The following is a 20,369-nucleotide window of genomic DNA, read 5'->3' as shown; positions in this document are numbered from 1 at the left end:
TATATATATATATATATATATAAATATGGAGAGAGAGAAATTCCACCTAACAAATTATGGTTTCAGATTGAATATTTGGGTTTTTTTTCCAAGTCATCACTTATTTTTCCTGTCTGTGAAGTTTGATTTATTTTTTTTGCCTCTAAACATTTCAAAAGCCCAACATGCCATGAAGTATTTCCGTACTTTGTCTAATCTTCCGTAAAGAGCATTCCTTCTTTATACTGCAGATATTAAAACCCTATCGTCTCACCTGAAAGTAGGGAGGTCTGATTCTACCAATTATTCAGGTCTTTTTATTTTAACCCACTAGCTGTAATACTGCCTGTTTTTGTGAAACTTATCCAAAGAACTGTCTTGAAAATTTTAATAAAGGTTTTTTTTTTTTTTTTTCTCTGTGAGAGGTGAACCAAACAAAAAAATAAAATTAATTTGTGTGATGCCAAATTTGGTACTGTACTCATTTAGTTCCATTTTTCCCTTTGAAATAATCTTAATTTCTCTCCCTCTATTGTCTAACCTCAGGCTGCCAGGAGATTATTAAAATCTTTAATACAGTAACTGCTATGCTGCGTTTCATTGTTTTCATTTCCGATGTTCTCCCATACTCCCCTATACTCCTACCTGGAGACTGCATACTTCTCCTATAGACTGGGTAAAAAATGTAAAGAACTCAAAAGCCAGTGACAGTATGGAGTGGGCCGATTCTAGATGTCATGATGCTTTTTATTACAACAAAAAGAAAATTACAAGATGTTTTTTTTTTTTGAGAAACAAAAACAAGTAGTTCACTGCTACCCAATTTTAGTTTCATAAATAACTTAAAACTTGGGAAACAAACATTTGGAGATAATTATGGATATTAAGCTTTACAGAAACATCCAGCTAACATTTTGTTTGCTGTACAGCATATATACTGAATATTAGGGATGTTCTGTGCCCTAGCAAAAGAAAAAGTGCATTAGTTGGATTCAACAAAAAAAAAAAAAAAAAAATGGAAATAAGATAGCCTTTCCAATCTACTGATTAAAAACATCCTGGTTCAGGTGAAATTAAAGAATCTTCAAGATTAGCATCAGGAAAGCACAAGTTACCCCGTCCATCCAGAAACAAATCAAGCCACTGAGGACTGACTGCATCAAAGTGACTAGTAGCATCCAGAGCTATTGACTTATAAGGAACTTCTCCCTGTGGATTAGTTCCTTCTTTAGGTGTCGAATAACTGGAATGCAGAACTGAAGTTTGGTTTTGAAACACTGGAGTTAAATTCTCTCCTGTCCATTCATTTTGATCAATGGAGTTTGCCCCACCATGTCCTCTTAAGGAATTAACATTCCTTGAAGCATGGTTTAATTCTTGTGGGACATCGTTTTGATCAAATTTATCTGCATCAGGATCAATTTGGCCTGAAGTCCCATCACAAGGCATTTGGCTTAAAGATGGGACCCGTCCCATCTCTGGTAGCATGCAACTATAACCTGACTGTGTAAAAGAACTTGAAGTGATACCTCTAAATGCAGATTGTTTGTTTATGCAGTTGTCTTCCATGATTTTAAATGAGTCCGACAGAAATTGCTCTTGGCACACTGGCAGCATTTGTCCCCGTGGTACGGTCGATTTGTCCAGCAGTATTGGCCTGAAATGCACTGTGGCGAGGTTTCCACTTTGAACCAATGTTTGATCCATCAGAGTTTTTCCAGCAGCTTTTCTGTTAAGTTGTCCAGTGACAAAGGCTGAAAGAAAACATCTGATTAAATACAACACATATAGAAAAACTTTACCTCGAGTAAAGAAATATATTCTTTGGTGTCTTTTGCCAAAGACTATGTGGACGAACTGTATATACTGTATATACCCAGTGCACCTTTTCCTCCTTTTGGCACCTTCTTTAGACTATTGAGCCAATGTAACATGTACATTTCTCCACTGTGAGATTGATAAAGTTGATCTTATCTTATCTGGACAAGTTGTTCATCCATGGCAGCACCTCACTGCACCCAATTTAGTTATATAAATAATGCAAAAATCTGAACAGTATGAGCTGCTTGGAGTTTTGATAATTGACAAAAGGTAGAAACCTCCAGTACATAAGAGGCATATTTATTTAATTAAAAAGAAACATGTAGATTAATCAATAATAGTATTCATCTTGCCCAGTGAAGTCAAAATATTACTTAGGCAATAGTTTAATTTCACAAATGGTAATAAAAATTATACATTGAAAAAAGCTATTGAACAGAAATTTGCTTTAGCGAAATTTTAAGTATTAAACTTTCATTTTTGTTAAAAGACTTTAGTCTACTTGAAAAATAGGAAAAACAATTGGAAAATATTTATTAAAATTTGACACCTATGTCATTCGTGTTTAGAGATATACATTTGTACAAAGGATTGAGCAGCGAAGTTAAGTTTTAATTTGATAAACATAGATGGTTTCCTTTTTAATGTGTTTAAAATAAACTAATCTTCTCAACAAAAAAAGGAATGATTATGAGACACTGTACCCGAATTCTTAGTTGTGCAGCATTTCTTCAGGTCATTTAACAGAGATTTATTTAACCTCTTTAAACACTATTAACATCCTATTCAAGCTTAACCCTTAATATAACTGGATAAACTTGTAAACCTCACAAATTGATATTCCCATCTGTGCTGTACTAAAAGTAAGAGGAATAGTACAGAAATATATGTATATATATATTGTAGGTTTTGAAACTAAAAGGCACTTTTTAAATATTTTTACTTTATGACTTTGTGGATTTTAGCCTGATCAGCTACCTTTCTCCAGGTTAACCTTTTCAAATTTAGCATGGCTGTTGAACAAAAGCCAAATACTAATGTACATGTTGGCATCAGTTGAACTAACTCAATACTGTTGATAAAACTGGAGTCAGATCAAAAATAATCTTTGCCCCTCTGCTATTGCTTTTCTTCTTCTTTTTTTTTTTAATGAATTAAGTAAAGGTCAAAATTACCCATTAGAAGGTCATTCTCGCAGAGCTGAGGAGTCAGCAATCAGGTGCCTTTCAGGTGCAGGAAATCCTTCTGATGCAATTAATTACTCTAATCATCCCCACCTGTGTGAGATGCTCCCTAACATGAACATGGAAGCATGATTTGTGGAGCATGGTGAGTCTGATGCTGGAACTAAATCTGTTTTCTGGTAAGGAATTCAAAATTATCCTTTAGGCTATCAGGAATGGAAAAGCTTTATGTATTTACCAGAAAATATGCTAAATAAAAATATGGACAGTTAGGTTATCCTATCTGTAGTCATTAGCTAGAGGTGTTTGTGTGCAAGATGCTATTTTATGAACTACCTATTCTTGTTCCCTTTTTGTCCTGTTAAGACATGTTTATTAGCGATAAAGTCAAACGTTTCTAAAATGTATTTGTGAAAAAGTTTATTCAGAGATTAAAAATATAAACGGTTTAGATTTTTATGAGAAATGATACACACTAAAGCTAAATAAATTTAAAATTAACTTAAACATTAATTTAACTGTTTTTCTGAAGGGGCAGGCCACTTTAAAGTTGTCCAAAATGTAAAAAAAAAAAACATAATTTCAACTGTGATAACTATTTAAACAATGGAGAAGAGGCAGGTATGCTGCCTGCATGGCTCACGTGCGCGCGCATGCTGCGTTTTTGCGCCCCGTCATAACGTGCGCGCGCCCTGCTGATCACCGCAATGGAGTAGAGGAGGGGGGAGGATACCGGCTGCCCTGCCTCCAGTCTGCATGTGAGCACAAACAGAGGAGACTCACCGCAGGACGACCAAGCACAATCATAGGGCAACAAAGGGACGCATGCTTAAACCACGGCATCACATTAATAAGATTATTTAAGACTCCTGCACAGACATCTTTTTTTTTTTTCTCTACCTCTGTCCTCACCTTCGAGGTAAGATGTTGCACTAAAATTGTAAGAAAATAGAAAAACAAAATATTGAATTGCCATTTAGCTTTTTTTTTTTTTTTTCAAAATATCTTTGACAGTCATATGTTGCCTGTAAATAGCTTCCAGGAATCTTATATTAAATTTGGACATAATTTAATCATGAGACATAATGGATCATTATATGGGTGTGACATGCTTCTTTATGTGTTTACCAGAAACAAATGCAGCATTAGAGCTTGTATAAATCAGGTGGCCCGGTTAATTGACTACCCTGATGCAGAGCAGTGTTAATTTGATGTGGGTGTTTCCTGGATTCTGATTAATGATCTTATTAATTAACATGCTTTCTTTTTTAATTCTAGAGCCTACTAAAACATCATGGAGCTGGAGCACTTTGATGAGCGGGATAAGGCTCAGAGATACACCCGAAGAGGGTCTAGAGGGAATGGACTCCCTAGCCCCACTCACAGCGCTCACTGCAGCCTGTACAGAACCAGGACACTGCAAGCCCTGAGCTCAGAAAAGAAGGCCAAGAAGATTCGTTTCTACCGCAACGGTGACCGTTACTTCAAAGGGATTGTTTACGCCATATCTCAAGAGAGATTTAGGTCTTTAGATGCTCTTCTTGCAGATCTCACAAGGTCTCTGTCAGATAATGTCAACTTGCCCCAAGGTGTGAGGACCATATATACTGTTGATGGGGCAACCAAGATTACCAGCATTGACCAATTGGTGGAAGGTGAGCTTTGCCCCTAAGTGCTTATAATTTTACTAAAATACTGTAATTTATATTGATTTTCTAATCTGTTTTGAAATCTTGATTTTCTGCAGGAGAAAGCTATGTCTGTGCATCCATAGAGCCTTATAAGAAGCTAGACTACACGAAGAATGTAAATCCCAACTGGGCAGTTGGAGCCAGGGCTGCAGGTGCTGTCCGTGAGCCTTCTTCCCTCGGCAGTGCCATGGCTGGATCCCCGGAAACCAGGGAGAGCAAAGACTTCATAAAACCCAAGCTGGTGACCATTGTCCGCAGTGGAGTAAAACCACGAAAAGCTGTTCGGATTTTGCTCAATAAGAAGACGGCACACTCCTTCGAGCAGGTCATGAGTGACATCACAGACGCCGTCAAGTTGGACTCTGGAGTTGTCAAAAGGCTCTATACTGTTGATGGTAAAATGGTAGGTGTTAAAATTCACATTTTTCTCCTTGTTTCCAAAGATAACAGGATGGTAATTGGTTATGTCTGAACCTATTTTTGGTGCTCTCATACATATTGTGGAAATTAAAATATTTCTCTTAATAGCTTCATGAAGAATGTCTTTCAGAATGATTAGACTCATTTCAATTTGATTCAGTCATTTATGAAACTTTCAATGACCTTGTCATGAGAAGGATCCAAAACCTTTATTTGATAAACTTCAGTCTCAGCATTTCTTTACAGTAGTCCCAGGCAACAGTATGTTGGCTATGAATGTTTTATATGTATAAAGTCGGAGAAGAAGGTTTAAAGTATAAGTGCTCTGCTTTGCAGATAACTTGAATCTACTGCTTTGTTTCTCCACTTTTAAAGTTTAAGTGCTCATATGGTGATAAATGGTCTGTGTACATTAGTTAGCCCTGCTTTCCTTTTTGATCCAAAGGAAATGGGTATTGACGATGCATAGACGATGTGGGGACAGACTTGACCCACTCTAATTTCCTAATGAGCCTTCTTCCAGAGTTGGGTTCAGCACAGCACATTGAAACAGTATTTTACTCCTTTTTTTTTTTTTTTTAAGTAGTCTCTCTTGCAGTTTCTTTCATACTGCAGTACACTAAAAATCACCTGGGAATACTTGCTAAATGTATTACCAGAAATGGGTTTCTAGGACTCCATCCCATATTCCTACCAACAGAACACTATTAGGTGGGATCATGTAATCTTATTTGAGATTAAAAGCTTTGTTATTAACCTGCTTGAAGTTTTCTTTTTTTTCAGGATAGGACTTAAAACAGTTGTAATCAACATGAATTTGTTTTACATCAATCGGGCAACCAGATGATACCCAAACACTAGAATACATTTAATTACACTGAAATTATAGCGTTCGAGAGAAAAGCAGGTTTTAACAAACTGCTTGACTGTATTGCCAAAACTATTTTCTCGCACATCCAAATAATTAGGTCAAGGTGTATCGATTCCCTCCAATGGCACAGATGTATGAAAGAAGGCACCTAGGCATGCAGACTGTCTACAAACACGTGTGGAATAATGGGTTCCTCTAAGGACTTCAGTGAACTCCAGAGTTCTACTGTTTGGATGCCACCTATGCTGCTAAATTGTTCTGATTGTTGGCTGCATTATTTAAAAAAAAAAAAAAAAGTTTAATCATTCGAAAAAGATAACTTGGCAGCAGGGTTTTGGGTCAAGTACACTTATGGAGCAGCAGATGTAGATCAAGAACAGTGGTTGGAGAGTATCATGGTATAGGTTTCCATGACCAAGCTAGTGCTTTCAAACAATATATCACAAAGTTTATCATCAAAGTCTGGGATGCAGACGGTCACTGAACTCTAGAGCAGGGGAGGTGAATATTCTGAACAATAACATGGTGCTTCTCCATCTGGCAATCCTATGTAAAAATGTTGGTTCTGTGGTTGCCAGGAGAACATTTCCCTGACCTAAATGTGCCAATGTTTGGAGAGGGGAATTTGAGCTCTGGTTGCTATTAACATTGAAGTGTATTTCAGATTGGACCTTTTACAACTTGAGCATTTTCTAGTGCTCAAATTGCATTTCTCTAAGCCATGGGTGAGAGCTCCACGTGGGTAAGCTGGACTTGCCTGCTCAGTCTTGACTTTATACAAATGGACCATGTTTTAAATGACTTGGAATATAATTAAACTTTTTCATTACACTGTCACAAGTACAAAACAATGAAATTAACTCTCTGCATTTAACCCATCCCCTTGGGGAGCAGTGGGTTGGTATTGTGTGGCGTCCATGGAACAGTGTGGGGTTAAGGGTCTTGCTCAGGGACCCAGAGTGCAGGCTGTGGAGATCGAACCGGGTACTGCATCCTTTTCAGAGCACAATCGTACTGTTCTAAGAACTAGGACAGCACTCCCCCCAAACTTGGAGTAGTTGGACCATCTTATCAAACACTGGTCTGTTGTCTCAAATGCATTTCTGGAAAAATTGGCCAGTTCCTATGAACACACTCCTAAACATTGTGGACAGCCTTGTCATAATAGTTTAAGCTGAAATGGCTGCAAAGGGCAGACCCACATCATATTAAGCCCTATGGATTAAGAATGTGTTTTCACACAAGTTCATATGGTGTGAGAATTCTTTTGGCGATGTAGTTTTTGCATCCTTTTCATTTCAGCTGCATAAATAGCTGACTAAGTATCTCACGGAAATAGTAAGTGCTTTGAAACTCACTTCAAATATCGTGTCCTATCTGTTAGCGTTTGACTGTAACACTGTCTGGCATGACTGGTTTTATGGGGTGGTTGCTAGGAAACGGTCTCTGCTGCGGAGTGGCAATGATGTGAAAGGAATGTTTCTGATATATTTTTAAATCTTTACCAATAAGAATTGATATAGTTCCGAAGGTAAAAGGGAATCCAACCTGTTACTAGCAAAATGTGGCTGAATTGATACTGCCAGTGGGGATGCGCAAAAAAATATGCTTTTATATTTTCTTGCACTTTAAGTTTTAAGGTTTATTTAGATTTATGATTTTTAAAGTGTCTTTTATGGCCTTAGAAACAAGAGCTTTTGTATCATCGGTGCTATTCTTTGCTTTTTATTCAATGCTTGCTGTTATGTTGTGACAACAGATGGCCAACTAACCACCCACTGTCATCAAAAGGGCAGTTTTCATGGTTCTTTAACCTTTGGTAAACCAATAGCTTGCATGTCTGATCCTGACTGGATAAAGGTTTTATGGAGCCTAATTAGATGGTGAGCAGAATGTAGTTTTATTTTTTTGGGTTGTGTATTTACTGTACATGTTGACATCGGCTTTAAAAAAAACTTTTTTTTTTCTCTCGGATTGTTAAAATGGTTTTCTTGTTTTGATATGCGTTTTCTTCTAAATATAAACTGATACCTGGACAAGTGGTTAGGGAAGGGGTGCTTTATTTTGGTGATTATATATCGACTTACAACTAGATGCCTCTGTCATGGCCTGGGGGGGTCTGTATCGCTTTCACCGGCACTAAGCAACTTTGAGGATGACAGCAACCCTGCCACATAAAAAAAAAAAAAAAATGCAGACTTGAAGTGATGTATGCTTTAAGACATACGCCACTTCCCCTTTTCCCAATTCGTTATAAGACAGGAAGTTGATGTAAATAATTTTTTTTTTTGGACTGTATATTTGTGCAGGGTTAAAGGTACACTATGCAACCGGTGTTGATTTTCCAGTGAGGCTCCCTCCAGAGGGCGAAAGTAAAAGTGCACTGTCGTAAATATGCACAGCTGTTCTCCTGGTTTCTCCGTCAAGCCAGGCGCGGTTGTTTTGAGCTTAGCAGCGAATGACTAACGCTGCGTTCACACTGGACGTAGCTGGCGCGACAGAAGCAGCGAGTTTACATGCAAAGTCAATGGTTGACGCGCGTCAAGGCGCAGCAAAAGGTCCCGCGGCGCGTTTTGAGCACCAGGCGCAGCACGTCTGAGCAGCTGAAGCAGCGCGTCGGGTGCGTTTAACGCAGGGAGAGAGACACAGCGCTGATGATCACTCCTCTTAAACAGTTTATTGATGCCTAAATTAACTTAAAATGCAGAAATCTGCCGGCAGAATATGCAGTTTGGATTATTTAGATGAAAAACACCTACCAGCTGCCGCGGTGAACCGCTGCTGATGAAGGGATCCATACTGTCGGCGCCCCGCTGGTATGTGGGGGTCTGAGCGGCTCCGACAGAAAAAATATTGAAGGCAGGATAATAATCTGAATGAACTGACTGCACTGATTACGTTTTCAGGTGTATTTTCTCACTTAAACACATATTAAAACTACTTTATTCCCACTGATCACAGCAAATATAGCTGCAAGGCAGAGAAAGGATAGTGAAGCTCCGCCCAACGCGCCTCAGACACACTTTTGCACCGCGCAGCCAGAGCAGCAAAGCTGCTTCAGCCGCGCGTCAGAACTAACTGGTACAAGCAGCAAAAAGGAAGCAGCAGACGCGATTTTGCTGCTTTTGCTGCGTGAACGTAGCATAACTGCACAAAGATTGCCACTGTGCTAGCAACGAGAATGCTTTTAACTGGGGGCGTGTAGCAGTTCTCGCCGTAAAGCAAGACTGACTCTCACGAGACTTCTGAGCCTGTGGGTGCGGGTCGGTGCTCCTGCAATTGCAAGTGCAGTATTTCCCCCACAGACCACCAGGGCGGCCGAGAATACCTTTGTTCAACCTGAAATGACTCATTTAGTCATCCATAACGTTATGGAACACATTAATTAACTGAAAAATGTTGCATAGTGTCCCTTTAATATTTAGACAATGTGGCACCTTACCGCTGGGCTCTGTATGCATGTTTACTGTAAAATTATCAATCATATTTATTCAAGGTTCTAAACTCATCTGCACATCAGTCGCTGGTGAGTCGGGTGGATATGGTGGTTCAGGAATATGATCCAAACTAAAGTTTTATTTTAGACATCGTCATGCAACATTGTTTCACAACAGTTGGATTCATTACCTCAATGCCTCAATTTAATTCAGTAGTATGGAAGACGTATCCTGCCATATTAAAAAAATGCATAAAGAAAGAAATGACTCATTATCTGTTGCTAAAATAACTTGAAATTCAAATTAGTATGCCATGAATTACAAAACAGTGATTGGAAAGTCAATAAGTCTGTAAGTCAACAGTAATACAAAAGCGGCCACAGTGTTCGTTTTTTTTTTTTTTTATACTGGTGGGTCAGAAGATCAAATCCCAAAACCCAAATTTTTAAATTCTAGTGCCACAGTGTAATCATTTGGGACACTGTTAACATGTGGGGGAAAAATAAATGTATGATGCGATTCAAACATTTGCCATATGTGTTAACCATTGATTAGTACTCTTTCCATGGTCTTTATGGTTTTGCACTTGTATAGAAACCAGAATTTAAAAGTGCAAAACAAGTTCCAATTTCTTCTTCACAATGAAGACCAGTTTTTGGTAAAGTGAGGACATTTTGCTCGTCCTCACAAGGGATTTTGCTAATGGTTAGGTATGGAGCTGAGGTGTCAGTTGGCTAAAGGTGACAAAGGCATTGGTAATGGTTGGGGCATAGAAAGGGTTTAAAATGACTGATAATCAGTGGTAGTCAACGCATGGTGTGGGTGGGTGTGAGGACCTAGTTCTTTGCATGTTCAATGTGTTTCAGTTGTATCAAACAATTCATGTCATTGTTATGAAGCATCTTAAGTCAAAGATATTTTCTGTTAATAAACATGCAACTTTGTTTAGTTGGCATGAAATGACCGTATGAGTATTCTCTTTGAAGGGTTTTTAGGAATCCTGTTTTGTATCCTCTTCCACAGGTCACAAGCCTTCAGGACTTTTTTGCAGAAGATGATATTTTCATTGCTTGTGGTCCTGAAAAGTTCCGCTATCAAGATGACTTCAATTTGGATGAGAGCGGTGAGTGAACCTAGAAAAATTTGAGGCTAAATATGCCTTCAACTTGCATACTATAACTGTTGAATTTGATTCCCAAATAAGTGATTCAGCCAAGTGGTTCACTTTCTTTTCACAAACCTTTTTTAGGCATACTATTTAGGCTTGTGAATATAATACATTTTTAAGGATTTTTATCACACTGCATGCTTTGATTGTTTTTGATCCTTACCAGAATGCAGAGTGACAAAATCACAATCATACAGTCGACTGCCCTCGGTGCATGGTCGCTCTTCCCCAAGAACTGCTGGAATGTCCCTTAGAAGCAAATCTCCCTCACCTGCTGGATCAGGTATATGTGCTGACTAAAATTCAGATGGCAATTTTTATTTTTCCTTTGCTAACTTCTTTATTTTGTTCTCAGCAAATGGCACTGCAGGCAGTACGCTTTCTACGCCTCGTTCTGGAAAGTCTCCAAGCCCTATTTTAACCAGCCCAGCCAGCCTCCGAAGACGACAGGTAATAAAATTGATGTTTGTAGAGTACAAGTAGACCTATAGCTCCTGGGCTGTTAAATCATTTTTGTTTTATAAATTTATAATTGTTTACACCATATTTATGTCTGAAGCCCCGGTGAATGAGAGGGTCGTGTTCCTACACATGATTGGTAGGAATGTCCTCCCCAATGGTGTTCTGTTATTTCACTTCTGTGCTGATCAGTTTGTCCATAACAAGCACCATGTTCGAGCACAAGGATTTCCATAAGTGCATGTGGCACCAGGGCACCCTATGCCAGAGCTTGATGTTGGACTATGTAGTTGTGTCATCTGATCTCTGGTCGAGTGTCTCTGACACTTGGGTGAAGAGAGAGGCTGTGCTGTCAACTGATCACCACCTGGTGGTAAGCTGGGTCTGCTGGCAGGGGAGGAAGCCAGTCAGACCTGGTGGGCCTAAGCATGTTGTGAGGATCTGTTGGAAAAATCTGGTGGATCCCTCTGATAGTGCAGTCTTTAACTCACACCTCCAGTGTTTCTTCCAGATCCTGAGGGAGATTGGAGACATGGACTCTGAGTGGTCCATGTTCTCCTCCTCCATTGTCGCTAGTGCCGTAAGGTCTCTGGTGCCTGTCGTGGTGGCAATCCCCGAACCCGGTCGTGGCGGCCGGAAGTAAGGGATGGCGTCAAGCTGAAGGAAACCTACCTGTCCTTGTTAGCTAGTTGGACCCTGCAGTCAGCTGAGAGGTATTAGCAGGCCAAGCATGCTGCAGCTTGTGTGATTGCAGAGGCAAAAACTCTGGTCTGGGAGGAGTTCGGAGAGGCCATGGAAAATGGAAGTGGAATGGAATTTGTGAAGCGATTTGTTGCAGAGCTATAATTAACATGATAGATTTAATCAGTAAAGTGTGAAAGGTTGTAACAGTTTTTGTAGAAAACTAAAATTCTTGCATTATAGAGGATTCCGACTTGCATGATTTCTCTGCATGCAGGACTGTCAGTCCTTTTTGTCTCTAAACAGGACCTGTTTTGATAAAGTCCAATGCAGTGATTATCCAAAGCATTGGTAGTTGAAAGTCCCACTTTACTTAAAACCACACTCTAATTAGTCTGTTTTACTCTTCACTAAAGTAAGAAATATTCATTTGGGATGTCATTCCTGATATTCCATGGTTAGAAAGACAGCTCTTTAGTTCTGCTCAGACACCTAAGAGAAGAGAAAACAATAAAAATGTACTGCAACTAGGCTTGCATAGTCACTAGTTATATGCCTAAAACTAAGTTTTACAGAAGCCTTGTGTTAAAAGACATCCCCCCCCCCAACCAAGTTACAGGATGGAAAAGATGGATAGTCTTGTAATTTACCTTTCATTAGTTTGTTCAACCACTAAAGTATTAGATTTTATTATACTACAACACTGGCTTTGTGTTGGCCACCTAAATGATTGACAATCTTTTGAAATTACAAAGGGAGGGTGTATTAGAGATTTTTATTAAAATATAATATTGGTGTTTGAAAATCTTTTTCTACATGCAAGCTTTTAGAAACTTACTCTTTGACAAATAAAAGGGAAAGGAAAAAAAACAAGGTAATCAAAGAATATTTCTTCAGATTTCCTGCTTTGGCCAAACCACAAGAGGCTGCATGGATACAATACTTTTTTGACAATATCTAGGCTGTCGAGCATTCATGCTTTCTATACATGTATAGAATACTTTTAAGGCTGAAATGCCAACACATACAGCAAGGGGCTGGATACTGTTTTGGAATGGGAATGGGAAGATGGGGAGGATTATTCATCTATCATTATTGCAGCTTACATTGGTGGTACTGTGGCTATTAATGTCCTAAAATCATGCAAGCATATTACTTCTATTAATTCCTTTGGGTTTGGCTTTCATGTAGTATTTTGGATGTCCACACCTAGTTATGTTGTGATTTTTCTATATTAGTTCGAGATATAAATGAAATCCTGAAAGCTTTGATCTTCTGAACATTTAACTGTTTCAGCTTTATTTTTTTAGCACATGAACTATTGGATTTTCTTTTTTCCTAGGGATCCCAGCACAGTGGCTCTTCACTCTCATTAGCCTCCACTAAGGTATGCAGCTCAGTGGATGAAGGTGATGGTCCCAGCAGTGAAGGTGATTAGATTAAAAGAAACAAAGAATCCACATGGGCCACAGTGTCTTGTTTTGTAAATCGTAGATATGTTTTTTAATCCAGCTGAACCAGTTGATGGGAGCTCCACAATTCCCACCTCCATAATAGACCGGTACAAAGTTGGAAGGATTTTAGGGGACGGAAACTTTGCTGTGGTTCGAGAATGTGTGGAAAGGACAACTGGAAGGGAGTACGCTTTGAAAATTATCAGCAAAGAAAAATGTAAGGGAAAGGTAAGCATGCCTTGGACTTTTCTAAAATCCAGTTTCAAACCAGAGAATTTGGGCTAATTTGTTTTTAATAGGTTTACAATTGTGTGTGTGTCTTTGGGGGATTAAGTATATTCCTGAAATTGCTGTTTTATTCATTGCATTTCAATCTTGGGCAACTTTCAGGAGCACATGATACAAAGTGAAGTGGCCATCCTTAGACGTGTCAAACATCCAAACATTGTCCTTTTAATCGAAGAGATTGACACCCGCTGTGACCTCTATCTTGTAATGGAGCTGGTGAAGGTACACTGCACTCAGTTTGTTGTTGTAGATTTTCAAATGTCTTAGTTGTATTGAAAGCAATTTTCCCCAAGGGCTTTATTTATATATGATTGACATAGAATTATTTTGAATGGAAAAAGTCAACGTTAAAACAGGCCCTTAGGACTAGAAGTAATTATTTCCTCTGCATCTCAACATTTTTTTTTTTTTGTCCAGGGGGGAGATCTCTTTGATGCCATTATGTCCTCAAACAGATACACAGAGCGTGATGCCAGCTGTATGTTGTTCAACCTGGCAAGCGCCATCAAATACCTTCACAGTCTTAATATTGTGCATCGAGACATAAAACCAGAGAATCTCTTGGTAAGTGTTTCGACAGTCTCTCTAAATACTTACACCCCTCCATCCATTTTTTTTTATACTCACGAACAAGTCTTTATTAGCAGAGGATGACTATCTGTAGCATTAAAGGGCAACATGCAAAGAACATGTCGAATAAGTCAATGGTACTCTTGAGAACAAAGTTATACCTTAAAATGATGAACTTGTATTAACCCAGGATTAACTCCTTGTTTAGTGGAATTTTCATTAGGAGTTAATATCAAAAGGTTGACGTTACAAAAAAGTAATGTCTCTAAAATCAATGCAGGAAGTACAATATAATGAGCTACTTGCATGTTATATCCATTCACCAGAATGGCCTTGAAGTTACATTACCGGTATATTAAAAACCAAACTAGTTTAAAAGAAAGTGACAAACATTTAAATTATGACATAAAAACGTAAACAGAGTTTAAACAAAATTTTTTTTGACAGACTGATATTTATGTAAACCTTCACAGATGCTTTACAGATAATTGTTTAATTATAGCACAGTATCTGAATATTTGAATGATGGGTACCTAGAAAAGACATTATTGCTTTTGTCAATATAAGTATCTTAGAAATTAAAGTTAATGTGGATATAATTTACTGGAATTCTATAGAATATATTAAAATATCATTACATTATAGAATTTCTTGGAATGACAGATTTCAAGTAGAGTTGAAGATTTTTAAATCCAAAAATATTAGCCTAATGAAAAGTTCTTGTATTTTAAAAAGATGACTCTAAATATCAACAGCTGTGAAAGCTTGAGAATTGGCACCTGCCATACTCTTTGGATCTTGATTTCCAAATGAAAAAAAAAAAAAATTATCTTAAAAATAGGACCACTTTATAAAAGTCAAGTCAATTTTTGCGTCTCCAAGTAAGACAGCTCTGACCTATTATTTGTTTTTTTCCTATTTATTAATTCTTTTTATTTTTATCATCTTTAGGAATTGAAGTATGTTTCCCAACTAGCAATGATGCAGAATTATTGTGGAAATCATGGGACTAAATAACTGCAATTGTCATGAAACATCAAAAAGAGCGACACATTCAAATTCAATTTAGTTTATTTATAAGGTGCCAATTCACAACACGTCATCTCAAGGCATTTTACAGAAATAATTTAGTCACGTCAGCCAGATTGGTTTTTATTTAGGGAAAACCTTAGTTAATGACTCGTCTCACTTAAATGTTTAATCAGGTGTGTTTTTTCCCTCAGCAGTTTTACTTTTCTCACTGTTTTGTCCTCTTTTCACAGGTTTATGAACATAGTGATGGTAGTAAATCTCTGAAACTGGGCGACTTTGGCTTGGCTACTGTTGTCAGTGGGCCTCTCTATGCCGTTTGTGGAACTCCAACCTATGTAGCACCAGAGATCATTGCTGAAACGGGGTAAGGTTGAATGTTCGTGGCTGTATAAAATGGCTAAAATAAGAATGGAACATGTCAACATTTTTCATAGTAAACCTATTTACCGTATAAAGGTTTTATTGATGTGAAATATTCACCAGGTATTTGTGACAGCCCAGGAAATTCATACATGGAAATAAACCAAAACGAGGTAAAAGATAAGTTGAGCTCCTCATATGCCACAATGAACAATATGTTTAGACGACTAAAGGTACTGCACATCATATCAAAAATGCTATACTGTACAGACAGTGATTTTTGGAGCTGGGCATATCATAATTTGAGTCTGCTTTTCTGCATATAGAATCCTTTAATCATTAAAGGATGAATTGCAAAAGTTGTAACTTGACATTAAGAAAAATCTGCCAAACCAGTGTGATGCTAAAACAAGTGACATTTCAGGAGGAAAAGAAAACCCTTTCTGGCTTCAGAGAAAGGAAATTAAGCTGCTAGAATCCAATCAAATCGTAGTGGAAGCCCATTGAACTTTCAAGATTTAAAGGCTGTAAAAGTTTGGAACAAAATCACACCTGGGCAATGCCTGCAACTAGTTTTTATGTCTGGATTTAGGTTGCTACCAACACCTGGTTAAGATTTAATTTCATTACCTTTAGAATTTATGTCCAAGATTGGTGACTAATTCAATACTTAACATGCTGTTTATATTTTTTTTTCTGAGAACTGTTCAGCCTCTTTTACAGTACCCACCATTTCATTTTGTCACTTCAGTTATGGCCTCAAGGTTGATATCTGGGCAGCTGGTGTCATCACTTACATACTGGTCTGTGGTTTTCCTCCTTTCCGTGGGTATGTCCTGCTGTACATGATGCCTTATAATGTACCGTCTAAGCTCTCTAGTTTAAATCGGCAATGTATCAAGCATACAGTACTGTTATACTGTATGCTTTTTAATATTACAATTTTTAACATTCTTTTTTTCTTTTTAAACAGCAGTGGTGAAGACCAGATTTCTCTCTTTGAAGAGATTTTAAAAGGCCATCTTGAGTTCCCAGCACCATACTGGGACAATGTGTCTGAGCTTGCCAAGGTTGTCTGGAGGTTCTTTTACACTATAATTATGCTTCAAAATCTGTTGGACCAGATTTTTTATTGTTAGTTACTCATTGATATCGCACTTATCTTTAGGCCCTGATCACTAGCATGCTGCAGGTCGTTGTGGATCAGAGATACACAGCTGTACAAGTGCTGGATCACCCCTGGGTCAATGTAAGTTCAGTAACTCACTGCAAATATATACAACTGAAGAAGTCTGTTTTACAGCTGCTTGATAAATTAGACTGTTAAGCATGATTCTGTGATTTCCAGGGTGAATGTCTGTCAGACAAGGGGCACCAGCTCTCTGTCGCTGGGAAAATCAAGAAACATTTTAATTACGGACCCAAACTCGCCAGCACTGCAGCAGGAGTCTCAGTAATTAGAGTAAGCTCTGATTATAACTCAATCACACACTAACTTTGCATGAAATTCCATTTTTAGCAAGAAAACTTTTTTCCCTCTTTCAGTTGCTATTGTGATCTACTTGCTTAATCTTTGAAAGGAAAAACATTAAGAATTCAACTTAAGCCCCAATGGTAGCATGTTTTTCCTAACTGCACTAGTTTTGTCATTTTTGTTGTTTTTTTTTCTTGTAAAAACTGGCCTTAATTAAATAATTTAACAATAAATTAAATAATTAATAATTATCCAGCTCCATTGTATTTAGCAGAGCTCCACTTGTAGGTGAAACCAGCAAACTCGTTACAAGTCTTTATAAATTAGTGGATTTTGTTCTGTTTTTGTACTTTAAACCCATTTATATTTTATCTGAAAAATATAAACGTGCTGTTCACTTGATGCGTTTCTGCTTAAGTTTTTTTGTCTTAACTTCTCCATTCTACTTTTACCAACTTTTTTTATTTAGTCTAAACATTTCTTTTGAAGTTTATAGCATTTTCCCCTTTGCAGTAACTTGTTTCTTCCTACCACTGAAATATCATGAAATGCAGAGTATGTCAGATAACCCAATTTCTTAGCGTTAATATTATATAGAGGTTAGCATCCATCCTAGTCATGCATGTCCTGTGTAAGCCCTTCTAGCTGGACTGTCAGCACTCTTGTTTGGATATCCTGCACATGAATGTTATAGTAAATACATGTACAAGATTAAAAACTACTGAGCTTGATGAATTCAACATTCTATAATGGGGAAATGTTATGCAGTGAACAAAGCAGCAATTTGTCAATTATAATATATAAATTCCTAAAATAAAACCGATTTAGCTGATGGTTGACATTTAATGCTTTCAGTGCAATAGCAACTTTAATGGGTAAAGTTGGGCACCTTTCTGACAATTTGGTCAGTGACTCCTTTGAGTTCAAGGTGATCCACTGAGTTCATCTTCCTCTGCTTTGCGGGACCAGGACTTAACCATCCAGAAGTCAGGGTCTTTGGATCACAGCCAGAATCCAGGATTGTGTTGGATAAGGTATGAACAACAAAGTGCTAAAGTGCAGTGAGTGCTTCCGTGGCAAAGTGCTGGCAGTCTCCATTTTTCATTCCTTTGAGATTCGACCCGTCGTCCATCTATAATCCGTTCCATATGTCATCAGTATATAACCTCATCTTATTTGGGCTGATTGTGCTGCAGCTGTTCCTTTTTGTTGTGTGGTTTTGTGATATTGTCTTACAATACACCAAGTTTTCTTTATGATGCAAGAAATTAAGTCTAATGATTGAAAAATGCTGACATGTGTTAAATGTTCCTTTTTTTGTTAGTTTCACAAAGTGCCACAAAATGTTTTTTTTTTTCATAATTATTCTGTGTTTTTGTATTAAGGCCACACTTGATGTCCCAGATCACCATACAAATTTTTTTTATAAATCTAAGATAACCCATGTAACTAAGGAAGGCGGCTCATCTAAAAGGTGGTTTTAAACATTTAATAACGAGTCACTGGTAGAGTTTATGTAGCTTTACAATGATCCAAAACGTATGTTCTGGTTTTCTTCAAGAGCGACATTTTTGGTTTTATCATTAAGATGGTTTGTCTAGGCCATATGACTGCCAATAGCCTTAATGTTGTGGTTGATGTACTTATTTAAATAGGACATGATCAGTATTTTAGTAAAGATGGTGTAGTTCTGGTTGTTCCATGGTTTGGTTTTGGATAAATTAAATGACTGTTACTGTGATGCGAGTTACTTTCTAAACCAGAACATTCTCTATATGAGATGATTTCTTGTCTGTTTTTTTCTTTTAAGCTACTCTGATTTAATTCAGGTTCGATTTGAGAATTTATTTCTTTCAGAATCTGAAGTACCCTGGTGTGGGTAGTGAGATGGAAGCATGATAAAGTATCTTACTCTCCCACATGTAGGGCTAATCCAGTTTAGTTTTTTCCCCACCACAGTGAATTAAATCACTTTCAGCTATTGGGATTACATAATTTTAGGCTTAAAATCTATTAATAAATACACATTTAAGTTTGACAGAATGGCAAAAAAAAAAACATCTCTGGAGGTGAAGTATTGTATCACTCCATCACAGTTTGCTTTTTATTTCTTGCATGTTCCCTTTGGATCTTAAATTGGAGACTTGGTGTAAACATCTCTTCTCCTGTGAAAAACCTAATCTGTAGTTTTTTTTTTTCTCACCCCCTCTTCAGACCACGCCACTTGATAAAGAGAAGCAAGTTTTCCAACGAAGACGCCACCAGGATGTGAAGGAAGCAAACAAACAGTTTCCCAGCAGTGGTGCCACCTCGCAGAGGGCTAACCTCTTCCCTGAGTCTGAGGATTATTCTCAGAGCCTCTAATTGATTTGTACCCGTTTTCTTGACTAGCCAATGAAAACTATTACAGCCTGGAAGCATGAGGCAGATTTCAAATGGTAAACAATACATTTCTATAAATATACATTTTGAATGTGTTATTACCTCTAAGGATACACTGCAGTTTGCATTTCTCTTAAGTGGCTCATTTAGTGTAATCTGACTCTCCTTTCAAACTGTTGTCTGTAGCAAAGTATTTTACCAGTCTTTATTTTTTTTCCATTGGTGCTAAAAAAAAACACATACACTACAATGAATAGTTTTTCAATGCTTGCAATGCTTAAAGTGCAATGCATGAATTTTCTAGTGGAACCAATGACTGGTTTTATTTTGAGGGAACGATTGGCTCAGTGAGTGAATAAACAAGAGTAAGATGGGTATTAGAAAATGGCTTTTGGGATAAAAACCAAATTTGTTAACCTAATGGCCTACCTTAAATATTTTCTTAAAGGCCACCTGGCAAACTATCCATTTTTGCTCACATGTCACCATTTGGTCTAGTCTGCTGGGGCCCTCCCATGGTCACTACTGAGTACTGCAGTACTGGATTGTAGGATTTAAACTGTACTTTCTGAACAATTTCCTTATCTGGTATAATTATTATTTTTACATAAAATGTTTGCCCATTTACCTTAAATTTAAATGTGTTCAATTCCTTAAATATTGGCTTGATGTAATGTATTGATGTGGTGCAGAACTTCTGATACTTGAAAAATCCCACAATTGGATCATTAAATAATTTATTGACTTTATAAAAAAAAAAAGGACCCATTTGTTCGTTGCCCTCCAAAAGAAATTGGGTTTAAGGTAAATCTATATTCACGAATTTGCTTGATGATTAATGCAATAGTTCTTATAAGGGTTCCAGTAATGGTGGTGGTATAGATCATTTTGCACTGTATAGTAAGTTGAAAAGTGCACCTTTTTATGGCATCGTCTTTTTGCACAGATGGTATGAAGTGCGATTAGGTGGAATGTTTAAAGTGCAAATGTATAATATTGGTATGCTGAAACGACAGTTTCTGGTAGACAACTGACATGCTATCAGGTGGAGTTCACTGGTGCAACTATGAACTATTTCTCACACACTAAAGTTAATTC

General features: G+C 37.6%; 1 protein-coding gene across 3 annotated transcripts; it reads left to right on the top strand.

The window, feature by feature from the left end:
- The first annotated feature begins 3,728 nt into the window (after nucleotides 1–3,728).
- LOC107092110 (serine/threonine-protein kinase DCLK1-like) lies at nucleotides 3,729–20,021 on the top strand. 3 transcript variants are annotated; one of them, XM_015386409.1, is made up of 17 exons: nucleotides 3,729–3,903; nucleotides 4,263–4,639; nucleotides 4,732–5,078; nucleotides 10,427–10,526; nucleotides 10,738–10,854; nucleotides 10,927–11,021; nucleotides 13,054–13,141; nucleotides 13,224–13,393; nucleotides 13,556–13,675; nucleotides 13,871–14,017; nucleotides 15,286–15,419; nucleotides 16,167–16,244; nucleotides 16,389–16,485; nucleotides 16,584–16,664; nucleotides 16,764–16,877; nucleotides 17,859–17,923; nucleotides 19,104–20,021. In XM_015386409.1, the coding sequence occupies exons 2-17, from the start codon at nucleotides 4,279–4,281 to the stop codon at nucleotides 19,159–19,161; spliced, it is 2,172 nt and encodes a 723-aa protein (XP_015241895.1). In that variant the 5' UTR covers nucleotides 3,729–3,903; nucleotides 4,263–4,278; the 3' UTR covers nucleotides 19,162–20,021. The 3 variants fall into 3 exon arrangements, with proteins under 3 accessions (XP_015241895.1, XP_015241894.1, XP_015241893.1); XM_015386408.1 differs by lacking the exon at nucleotides 17,859–17,923 and having other exon boundaries at nucleotides 16,392–16,485; XM_015386407.1 differs by lacking the exon at nucleotides 17,859–17,923.
- Nucleotides 20,022–20,369: the final 348 nt, after the last annotated feature.

The sequence above is a fragment of the Cyprinodon variegatus genome, unplaced genomic scaffold, assembly GCF_000732505.1.
Source record: "Cyprinodon variegatus isolate N-32 unplaced genomic scaffold, C_variegatus-1.0 Scaffold367, whole genome shotgun sequence".
NCBI classification, from domain to species: domain Eukaryota; kingdom Metazoa; phylum Chordata; class Actinopteri; order Cyprinodontiformes; family Cyprinodontidae; genus Cyprinodon; species Cyprinodon variegatus.
Note: the sequence above shows the minus strand (reverse complement) of the source record. Positions and strands in the feature narration are given on the sequence as shown.